The following is a 12,514-nucleotide window of genomic DNA, read 5'->3' as shown; positions in this document are numbered from 1 at the left end:
TTTTATATAAATTATTAATCTTACAACAAGCATCACATTACATGCAGTAACTATAATGTATTTATTGTTTTGTCGAAAACCGGAAGTAGTAAAAATATCATCATCAACACTGCGTTTGAAAGCAAGGAAAGCACACACATGTCAATGGTTTTTGAGCTGATCGATTGACAATCAGTTCGGCGAAGAAAAAACGAATATGAGCTATCAACTGTACCGAAATACGACTTTGGGACACACCCTTCAGGAGAGTTTGGATGAGCTCATTCAGGTATAAATAACACTGCGTTTGTTTTGTCGAGACAGAAATATGAGCACACATCTGAAATTTGTTTACAAAGGTACGGTGGGTGCAGACAATGTGCAAACCGACTGGGAACGTTCAGCTGACATTTTTCTTAAGGGGATGGAGTGAACCTCCGACGCATTCCCTTCAGTCATAAAGTTAAGGGCTTAATTACTCAGACACGTATGTGCTTCAAGCAATTAAATATAATGCGATCCGTTCGGTTTATTAGAGACAATTAGTGCATTCTAAAAATAGATTTGCAGACATGTGCATAATATTGGTTTAACTTAAATATTAGCCATGTAGTAGTAGTAGTAGTAGTAGTAGTGGTAGTTGTAGTAGTAGTAGTAGTGGTAGTTGTAGTAGTAGTAGTAGTAGTAGTGGTAGTTGTAGTAGTAGTAGTAGTAGTAGTAGTAGTAGTAGTGTAGTAGTAGTGGTGGTAGTAGTAGTGGTAGTGGTAGTAGTAGTATAGTAGTAGTAGTAGTGGTAGTTGTAGTAGTATAGTAGTAGTAGTAGTAGTAGTAGTGGTAGTTGTAGTAGTAGTAGTAGTAGTAGTAGTAGTAGTAGTAGTAGTGGTAGTAGTATAGTAGTAGTAGTAGTAGTAGTAGTAGTGGTAGTAGTAGTGGTAGTAGTAGTAGTAGTGGTAGTAGTAGTAGTAGTAGTAGTAGTAGTAGTAGTAGTAGTAGTGGTAGTGGTGGTAGTAGTAGTAGTAGTAGTAGTAGTTGTAGTAGTAGTAGTAGTAGTAGTAGTAGTAGTATAGTAGTAGTAGTAGTGGTAGTAGTAGTGGTAGTGGTAGTAGTATAGTAGTAGTAGTAGTAGTAGTAGTAGTAGTAGTAGTGGTAGTAGTAGTGGTAGTAGTAGTAGTAGTAGTAGTGGTAGTAGTAGTAGTAGTAGTAGTAGTAGTAGTAGTATAGTAGTAGTTGTTGAAGTAGTAGTGGTAGTGGTAGTAGTATAGTAGTAGTAGTAGTAGTAGTAGTAGTAGTAGTAGTGGTAGTAGTAGTAGTAGTAGTAGTAGTAGTAGTGGTAGTAGTATTAGTAGTAGTAGTGGTAGTGGTAGTGGTAGTGGTGGTAGTAGTAGTAGTAGTAGTAGTAGTGGTAGTAGTAGTAGTAGTGATGGTAGTAGTAGTAGTAGTAGTAGTAGTAGTAGTGGTAGTAGTAGTAGTAGTGGTGGTAGTAGTAGTAGTAGTAGTAGTAGTAGTAGTAGTAGTAGTAGTAGTAGTGGTGGTAGTAGTAGTAGTAGTGGTAGTAGATGTAAGTCCCTCCTCTTTTAGGAGAACCAGTCATACAGACTGTGATAAGAAGTTGATTTTTCAGTGGTGGTTGTCACTGTTTGGGTTCGATTAGAGCACAGGGGCTAGTAACGATATAAATGGGGGGAAAATGAAAAATAAGAAAAAAACGTACGCAACACAAGTGTTATGTTATATGTATTGCGTACGTTTTTTTCTTATTTTTCATTTTTTCCCCATTTATATTGTTACTAGCCCCTGTGATTAGAGTAAGCTGTTCAAGTGGGAGACTTGCTGTATGAAATTGATTCTGATGTTGGCATGTAAGAGTTATCTTAACACACGTCAATCATCTTAATTAAAAGCATTCATTAAGACTGACATTAGTCAATAGTCATGTGAAGTCAGATTGGTAACTCAATGTGACTCGCAACAAAATGCACACACTGAAAACATTTATCAGTTTATTTTACCAGGCTCCTTTAAAAACAGTTTAAAACATACAAACAATTAATATAATGGTAATACATGTACACAGTAAAAAAAAAAAAGTGTGGGGGGGGGGGGGGGGGGGGGCGGCAAGGGTCAAAATTGGTGTGTGTCATTATAGGTAGAATTTACACTCTATTATAAAACTAGTATTAAATTCATGAAACCATTTATTATTAGAATTTATTTTTTTTTACATGATTTTCAAATTCTCCAATTTGGTCAATTGTTTTTTTTTTTACAGAATATCAAGGAAATCGAAACACTAAAGTAATTATAACTTGGTCTCCTTGCAGTAGTTCACAAGATCAAAAAAGGCAAAATGTAAAATTATAACAACTCAAGGCCAGACTAGCTTGAACCTCCAAACTTTTGACAGATAAGCTCGGAGTGAGACTCTATATCGTCATCAGTTAAAATTGTTTAACAAAATAGAAAATAATCTTTCATTTCATTCCGGTCATCAAAAAACAAAACATAAATTGTTCACTGTGACATTATAATCACATAATTCATAACTGACTTTAACTATAAATAACCTACCTTGTGTTGTCATGTCAATGCTGATAGTTGTAACTGTGTCGATCATACAGTCACATGTTGTTGGGGTGAAGTGGGAATTACTGCTGAAAGTTTGTAGAGCGATCATTTTGACGTTGTAGTTAGGAAATCTTTGTATACAATAAAATGGTTGAATATATACCGGTAGTATTTGAGTAATAGATCAATCAGACTGATGTTAGATGATTCCTCTAAAATTCCATGACCATGTCGGGTATAAATTGGTTCTGATGAAATCTTGTAATGAATAAGAACTCGTCCTAACACAGATGACACTGTTAAACTGTTCATCCACAAGATAAATTGTCCGATCCTAAATCCAATGGGTACACAAACACATCCTGTTGAATGACATTATCAGATATCACTTCAAAATGTATATGTAGATCAATATATTCAGGTCTCGTTGCAGGGAATTCGATATATGCATATGACAATTATGAGACCAAAGTATTATGTTTTTAAATATCTTCTTCCAAACAGGATACTGCTACTAGTAAATTCTGTATGATTATATAATGTGTTGCTGATCTTTCAGTAGGGCCAGTAGATACCATTCCAGATTGCTTAAAAGGTCCTTTTTAAATTTTGTATATCTTTCTGATTTTTCTGTAGTGCCAAATATTGCCCAAGCTTTGCTCTGAAGGTCCTTGTAAAATTTCTAAGTCTTCCTGATATTCCAGTACATCCAACAGATAACACTTCGGCTTGCTTTACAGGTCATTTAAAATTTTCTATATCTTTTCTGATTTTTCAGTAGGGCCAAATATTGCCCAAGCTTGCTCAGAAGGTCCAAGTAAAATTCTGAATCTTTGTTCATCCACCAGATAACACTCAAGCTTGCTCTAAACGTTGTTGAAAATTTTGTACATCTTCCTGATTTTTCAGTATGGCCAGATATCACCCCAGCTTGCTTTGAAGGTCCTGATCCAGTTTGACAAAGCAATCAACACTGCTTTGGCCAACCGTGTGAAGAACAGGATAACAGTAAAGGTATGTTACCTATACTAAAGATGTTGTGTAATATTACCTAATTTACCTGTAGGATATACCAGGTACCCCAGGGTAACTGTCAATGGTGTAGTGTCAATTCAATAATAGATCACAGTGTTCCGCCTGAATGACTCGAGACAGGCCCCAATGTCATCAGTTTTCCTTAACTTTTACCTGAAGAGCATGCATCCTTAACATAAATTGTTTGTTAGGATTTAAAGGAGAAAATGATAGTTTCGTTCAATTCTGTAATGCTTTCCTTTGGAAACAAAAAGTGAAAAAAGTAAAAAAATATTAATGAAACTGATGCCAGGTACATTTGATGTATGTAAATATCAGATAATGGTTCATTCCCGTTTGTCTTTTTTTTTTTTTTTTTTTTTTCAATTTTGGAATAATGATATTACCTGAATATTTCCAGACAAATTATACAGAATAGAGTCTGCATGTATCTACATTTAAAAATCTTTAAATAAACTTAAAACAATAACAGACAAACTGAGTGACAAACATGTTAAAGACACCAAATTTTACCTCAGGATGACACTGGCTTTATGAGCTGTCTTGTTACCTGTGGTAAGTTAAGACAGTGTTAATAGCAATAGGATGCTAATGCTTTACATGAAAGTTTTGTAGTCGTTGAAAATCAATTCTGTGCATGCAGTCGCTGGATTTTTAAAACAAATTTTGGCCTGTTTCAGACGATAACTACATTTTGATTTAAAATTGATAACCATCAAAGAGGAGTGGGGTATATATTTCACAAACATATTTCTAGTTAATTTAAAACCAGGATATGTTGACAGTGTTGTGACACCATAAAACACGCCCCTTCCCCTTTACTATGCCAACTTTCTCTTTATATAATTATTATACAGACTAACAGGATGTAGAATTTATCCTATTAAACCTGTCCATTACGCCAATAACAGGATACACAAGTTAGATTTTACCGGACCAAACAAGATTTTATCAGACTGGTAGTTAGAAAGCTGTATTTCATACTGATCAGCATTATTAACATATATTGCATAAATTCACTGTTTGCCGTGTAAACAAATTGTGTTTTACAGGGTAAACTGAACACGTACAGATTCTGTGACAATGTGTGGACCTTTGTGCTGAACAATGTTGACTTCCGAGAAGTGCATGAATTTGCCAAAGTAGACAAAGTCAAAATTGTTGCTTGTGATGGAAAGAGTAAGTTTTCGGAGCAAAATACTAATGAGAATATATTTATACAATCTAATTAAAATTTAGACGGTCATTCTCACTACGTTACATGAACATCTTAACAACATCGCATAAGGGGTCATATCAGGATGACCTTTTGGATTAACCAATCAAATTACTACTTACAAAACCTTGGAAGTGGATTTTGTATGTGCGAAATAGAATTACTAGGGTGCATAACTTGCATTATCTGTCAATCTGTTTCAAGTCATTTTGTCCAAAGAAGCATATATATAGCTACATGCCTGCTGTACCGAAATGGTTAGCTTCAGATGCACAATGTGACGAATGGGTGAGATCAACGACATCGAAATGACAATTCGCCCTGAAAATGAAATATTGAGATAACAAAGGTCACCAGAACGTGACCCCTTATGTAACGTAATGAGAGAGAGCATCTATATTTTAATTAGATTGATCATTTATATATAGGAATGTCATCATAGTTCAAAAGTATTTCATTGAAAGACCAAATACAATATTTAGGATTGGTACATAAAAAGTAGGGTCAGGAATGTCTAGGGTATTTGAAAATAAACAATATTTCTTATCATGCCTGAATTATTTAGATTCCACTAGAAAATTACAAATGTTCTTCATGGAGAGGACAAGACTTGTACAAAATTTCTGTTTGCTATTTCCATGAATTTGACAGGTAGTGATCTGATGAACATACAACAAGTAGAAAAAAAGTAAAAATTAAGTTAACATGTGTTTTAACTTCCTGTCCTTACCATAAAACTTTTTCAAAAGTTTTATAAATGAGTCTTGAAAGAAATGACTTTTAATCTGATGATTATGTTTTCCTTTCATTCCATCAGTAATAAATGTCTTGTAAGTATGGGGAGAATGATTTCACCAGCAATTAAACATGAAACATTGATAATCTATAGATATAGTTATGAACTAACTACATATATACAGGGAGATAACTCCACACTAAATCACAGATTACATGTAAGGTAGCATTAAGCCTTAACATAAGATTATACAATATAATTTATTTTTCAGGTGCTGCAGGAGAACATTGATAGCTGTATGTTGAGATTGGTACCAGTGAAAGTCTGTGTGTAATAGTCAATGATTTATGTGTGAGAGAAGGAAACTGGAGGCTACAAGGGTGTTACTGTGTGTGCAAGGGAAGGGAGGTTACTGTGTGTGCAAGGGAAGGGAGGTTACTGTGTGTGCAAGGGAAGGGAGGTTACTCTGTGTGCAAGGGAAGGGAGGTTACTGTGTGTGCAAGGGAAGGGAGGTTACTCTGTGTGCAAGGGAAGGGAGGTTACTCTGTGTGCAAGAGAAGGGAGGTTATTCTGTGTGCTAGGAAGGGAAGACAATTCAAGATGAAAGAGAATTGAAAACACTTTGGGCATGAAAGTCACCAATATTCTTGGTGTTGGGAGAGACTTGAGACTGAAGGGGGTTCAGGGAATGCAAAAAACTCTTTTAGAGTTTTAGCTTGGTGCAAAAATCATTTTTAAGAAAGACTGATGTGTGTAATGAAAAAAAAAGAAATTATTTTGTTTAAGTTCTTTTTTAAACCTTTAAACTGCATCAAAAGCATTATTTGTCAGATGTGTGATAATAGTTTTAGTGCAATATGCTTGTAGGAAGATTTTTTTCTGACAGATTTTTCCACATTTTTCTTGTTAAGTATTTGCCACAGTAAGAACAGCGTCTAAAGCAAGAATAAAATCCCAATGACCTATAGAGATTCATCGAAAAAAGTTTTTGATATTTTTTATTACCTGCAAGATCAATTTCTGGCTTTAACCTTAAGGTAAATATATATTTTGCTCAGAAATCAGATTCCCCTGTAAGTGTAATTTCTTGATTAATGCCTTTTTGAAATAGGGTTAAATTTTATGCTTAGGGTTTAATCTAGTGTGTACTATTTTTATCCTGGAGACAGCTGAGCTTAACACAGGTACAAAAGGATCAATAGGTACATAAAGGATTTTGTATGTTCAGATGTTGGTTTCCAGTATTTGTTAAATTATCACCTGATTAAGACAGTATCAGGAGAAACAGGAATTTTAAAATACATTCCAGAATTTATTAGCATAAAAATGTCATAGGAGCTTTGGAGAAAAAAATCCCAAATTTTTCTTTTGTATTGGCTGTATCACTTCTGTTGATAATGTCATGGTTAGGATCTGACCTCTTCCTCATATGAAGGAGGATGAGAGCTTGTCACCAGGATCTGACCTCTTCCTCATGTGAAGGAGGATGAGAGCTTGTCACCAGGATCTGACCTCTTCCTCATATGAATGAGGATGAGAAGGCTTGTCAGCCAGGATCTGACCTCTTCCTCATAGTAGAAGGAGGATGAGAGCTGTGTCATCAGCATCTGACATCTTCCTCAGGATAGAGGAGGAACTGAGAGCTTGTCATCATGATCTGACTTCTTCCTCAGTATAGAGGCAGGATGAGAGCTTGTCACCAGGATCTGACCTCTTCCTCATGTAGGAGAGGAGGAATGAGAGCTTGGTCATCCAGGATCTGACCTTCTTCCTCAGTATAGAAGGAGGATGAAGAGCTTGTCACCAGGATCTGACCTCTTCGCTCATATAGAAGGAGGAATGGAAGCTTGTTCATCAGGATCTGACCTTCTTCCTCAGTATAGAAGGAGGAATGAGAGCTTGTCCATCAGGGATTCTGACCTCTTCCTCGTATAGAGGAGGATGAGAGCTTGTCATCAGGATCTGACTTCCTCCTCATATAGAGGAGAATGAGAGCTTGTCACCAGGATCCAACATCCTCCTCATATAAAGGAGGATGAGAGCTTGTCATCAGGATCTGACCTCTTCTTCATATAGAGGAGAATGAGAGCTTGTCATCAGGATCTGACTTCCTCCTCGTATAGAGGAGGATGAGAGCTTGTCACCAGGATCTGACCTCTTCCTCATATAGAGGAGGATGAGAGCTTGTCACCAGGATCTGACCTCTTCCTCATATAAAGGAGGATGAGAGCTTGTCACCAGGATCCAACATCCTCCTCATATAAAGGAGGATGAGAGCTTGTCATCAGGATCTGACCTCTTCCTCATATAGAGGAGAATGAGAGCTTGTCATCAGGATCTGACTTCCTCCTCGTATAGAGGAGGATGAGAGCTTGTCACCAGGATCTGACCTCTTCCTTGTATAGAGGAGAATGAGAGCTTGTCATCAGGATCTGACATCCTCCTCATATGAAGGAGGATGAGAGCTTGTCATCAGGATCTGACCTCTTCCTCATATAGAGGAGAATGAGAGCTTGTCATCAGGATCTGACCTCTTCCTTGTATAGAGGAGAATGAGAGCTTGTCATCAGGATCTGACCTCTTCCTCATATAGAGGAGGATGAGAGCTTGTCACCAGGATCTGACCTCTTCCTCATATAGAGGAGGATGAGAGCTTGTCATCAGGATCTGACCTCTTCCTCATATGAAGGAGGATGAGAGCTTGTCATCAGGATCTGACCTCTTCCTCATATGGAGGAGGATGAGAGCTTGTCATCAGGATCTGACCTCTTCCTCGTATAGAGGAGAATGAGAGCTTGTCATCAGGATTTGACCTCTTCTTCATATAGAGGAGGATGAGAGCTTGTCACCAGGATCTGACCTCTTCCTCATATAGAGGAGAATGAGAGCTTGTCATTAGGATTTGACCTCTTCTTCATATAGAGGAGGATGAGAGCTTGTGAAGGAGGACGAGAGCTTGTCATCAGGATTTGACATCCTCCTCATATGAAGGACGAGAGCTTGTCATCAGGATTTGACATCCTCTTATGAAGGAGGATGAGAGCTTGTCAGAAAGTGTTATAGGTTGATCACCAAAGAAGTCTGATTATGTATTAGTGTTGCTTTGTATTTTATAAGGATGTTTGTTTATGTAGATAGAGCTAAAAATGTCTTAAACCCAAGAAGATAAAAGGGGTCTTTAGAGACCGGTTCATGTAGTGAATTGTTTAACATTGGGAACGAATACATATGGGCTTTATAGACCGGTTTTTTGACTCGAGGACAGTTAAGTATATACATCATATTATGTATTGAATTTAATTGTAATATTATTTTAGAACTTTTTTGCAAAATAAAGCATTACAGGAAATCAAATTACGGTTAAGTTTCTAAACTATTTTGTTTTATATTCCAATCCATAAATTTGCTGTTTCCTTACTGATCAAAACTTTACACAGCATGAAAATTGAAAACAAAAAAGTCTTAACTTAAAGTATGTTTTTGTTCAGGTGTTAAGTTGTGTTTAAATGGGTGAAAGTGAATGGTTAGGGAAAACCTTTTTCATATTTCTTGGTTCAAATATAAATGTTCAATTGATTTTAGATAATTTGTTTTACATTGTTGATGATAGTACAGATGATATCTTCCCATATTTACTTGTGTGTTAAATGTAAACTGTTCATGCTAAACAAGCGTCATCTTGACCTGGAAACTTCCATCATTTAAAGGGGCATTACTTCTTTCAGACATCAGAAACATGCACAATTTCTATTGATGAAATCTATGTCTGAACGATGATTATATGAGTGCGCTTACAAGTAATGAAATAAACACCAAAATGTATCCGTAAAGGCGTACCATATACAAATACCATATGTCTTTGCAGTAATTATTGATACTTCGGGTCGATTTAAGAATTTTCAGGACTCAATACTCAAATAACTTTGGTTTACCTTGAGAGTGAAATTGCTGTATTGATGTAAATAAATACATATTTTCCAATGAGTTTAATTTTGACTACCTAAACTTTATTCAAACGAAGGAATGCCCCTTTAATAACATTTTCATATTAAGTTGTCAAAACCACTTTCCATGTTCTTAAGTTGAGGTAATAAACCAAAGAAAGAAATAGAAACTATTCTAATAGATTTTTAAAAGGATTTTGTTAAATTTGAAATCATGAAATCTGAAGTGCTAAATTTAGGTAATGTATTTTGAAATCTGAAATATTTTATCTAAAGCTGCCTTTGAAATATAATTTGTAAAATATGTACTGAAATGAAGTTTTGTACTAGAATATCAAAAGATGTTTTTTTGTTACTTAAGTTGAAGTGAGATTTAATCTTACTTGTAGGCTAGGCCTAGAGGTCAGTTGTCATTGTTCATGCTTTGATGTTGTATTTATAAAGATTAAAGCCATTTTTTGACATTTTTTTGCCTTTTTCGTAATTTCCTTTTGTGATCAGGTTAATATACTTGTTAAATATATCAGTGTAAAGGATAGGAAAACTACACCCACAATACATGGTAAGTAGTAGGATGCTGGGCTGGTGATCGAAGGATCGCTAGTTTAAGCCCCAGAAGCAGGGTCAGTGTGTTGTATACTCAAACAGGATACTTTACTCTGTAACACTAAGGGGCCGTGGTGGTTAAGGTGTCTCCACACTTTATCACTAGCCCTCCACCTCTGGGTTGCGAGGTCGAATCCTACGTGGGGCAGATGCCAGGTACTGACTGTAGGACAGTGTTTTTCTCTGGGTACTCCGGCTTTCCTCCACCTTCAAAACCTGGCACGTCCTGAAATGACCCTGGCTGTTAATAGGACATTAAACAAACCAAACCATTACTCTGTAACGCTCAACTCGGCTGTAAATGTCGCATCTGAAAGGCATCTCCGACTGTATCCTACCAGAAGTTTAGAAAGACGATTGGTGTTTGCTAAAAAAAATCTTGTTAATCTCGAAAATTGATTCAAAGAACTTCAAATTATGTACATATGTGTAAAGCACTTGATATGTTGTACTTCAAAATTATTGCAATTTTGAATACGACAAATAAAAAAATAGCTTAATTACAATGTGCAGTATATCAGTTATCTCCCTTAGACCATATGTGGCCATTGAACAAACTTCACTTCATATAAACCAAAGATACATAAAACTGAAATGCTTTAAAATACCAATTTAATAAAAGATGTCAAAAAAGTTAACCTTGGCAACTTAATGAAACTTGCTAGATTTCAGTTTAGCCCTTATATACAATGTTTTTAAGCTTCAAATCACCAAAGTACTGGAATTCCAATTATGCTGAATATAACTAGTATCTAACTTAATCTGTTTAATATTGTCATTGTTGACATGAAAAGGTAATTGCAATAACTGTCCTTGTGAAATACTTGTATCCGATTTGTCTTGAATGAGAAATAATCATGTATGTCATTCTCATTTTTTTAGCCCACCATCATCAGATGGTGGGCTATTCAAATCGCCCTGCGTCCGTGGTCCATCCGTCTGTAAACAATTCTTGTTATCGCTATTTCTCAGAAACTCTTGAAGGGATCTTTTCCAAATTTCAAATGTAGGTTTCCCTTGGTGCCTAGTTATGCATATTGCATTTTGAGACCAATCGGAAAACAACATGGCCGACAGGCAGCCATGTTGGATTTTGACAATTGAAGTTTGTTATCGCTATTTCTCAGAAAGTACTGAAGGGATCTTTATCAAATTTCATATGTAGGTTGCCCTTGGTCCTTTGTTATGCATATTGCATTTTGGGACCAGTCAAAAAACAACATGGCCGACTGGCAGCCATTTTTGATTTTGACAATTGAAGTTTGTTATCGCTATTTCTCAGAAAGTCCTGAAGGGATCATTCTCAAATTTCATATGTAGGTTGCCCTTGGTCTTTTGTTATGCATATTGCATTTTGGGACCAGTCGAAAAACAACATGGCCGACTGGCAGCCATCTTGGATTTTGACCATTGAAGTTTGTTATCGATATTTTTCAGAAAGTACTGAAGGGATCATTCTCAAATTTCATATGTAGGTTGCCCTTGGCCCCTGGTTATGCATATTTCGTTTTGGGACCAGTCTGAAAACAACATGGCCGAGAAGCAGCCATCATGGATTTTGACAATTGAAGTTTGTTATCGCTATTTTACAGAAGGTACTCAAGGGATCTTTCTAAAATTTCATATGTAGGTTCCCCTTGGTTCCTTTTATTGCATTTTGGGATCAATCTGAAAACAACCTGGGCAATAGACAGCCATTATCGCTAAATCTCAAATTTTATATATAGGTTCCCCTTGTTTGAAAAGTACTGAAGGGATGTTTCTCAATTTTCACAGATTAGTAAGTGGAAGGGAAAAATAAAATGAAAATCAATCTGACATGGAACCTATAAAGATCATTCAATGGTGGGCGCAATATCCCTCTGGGATCTCTTGTTAATTTAGACAAATTCAACATATAATCAACCAGCAAAAATTTAGAACAAAGTCTATTTCTGTTTCAAATAATATTTATTTCCAACAAGTACATGGGAATCTTCTGAAATAATTACAGAGTGAGTATTGACAAATTCTTGGTTATGAGGTAGTAACATTAGTTTACAGGGACATACAAATAACAATGGTGTCAGGTAGCCAACATATAACAATGGTGTCAGGTAGCCAACATATAACAATGGTATCAGGTGGCCAACATATAACAATGGTGTCAGGTGGCCAACACATAACAATGGTATCAGGTGGCTAACATATAACAATGATATCAGGTGGGCAACACATAACAATGGTGTCAGGTGGCCAACACATAACAATGGTATCAGGTGGCTAACATATAACAATGGTATCAGGTGGCAAACACATAACAATGGTGTCAGGTGGCCAATACATAAGAATGGTATCAGGTGGCCAACACATAACAATGGTGTCAGGTGGCCAACACATAACAATGGTATCAGGTGGCTAACATATAACAATGATATCAGGTGGGCAACACAT

At 36.2% G+C, this 12,514-nt stretch overlaps 1 protein-coding gene across 1 annotated transcript; it reads left to right on the top strand.

Moving 5' to 3' along the window:
* The first annotated feature begins 103 nt into the window (after positions 1-103).
* LOC117315936 (transcription initiation factor IIA subunit 2-like) lies at positions 104-7,090 on the top strand. The gene is made up of 4 exons (XM_033870362.1): positions 104-268; positions 3,454-3,558; positions 4,632-4,758; positions 5,803-7,090. The coding sequence occupies exons 1-4, from the start codon at positions 197-199 to the stop codon at positions 5,820-5,822; spliced, it is 324 nt and encodes a 107-aa protein (XP_033726253.1). The 5' UTR covers positions 104-196; the 3' UTR covers positions 5,823-7,090.
* The last annotated feature ends 5,424 nt before the right edge of the window (positions 7,091-12,514 follow it).

This window comes from Pecten maximus, chromosome 17 (genome assembly GCF_902652985.1).
Source record: "Pecten maximus chromosome 17, xPecMax1.1, whole genome shotgun sequence".
NCBI lineage: Eukaryota > Metazoa > Mollusca > Bivalvia > Pectinida > Pectinidae > Pecten > Pecten maximus.
Note: the sequence above shows the minus strand (reverse complement) of the source record. Positions and strands in the feature narration are given on the sequence as shown.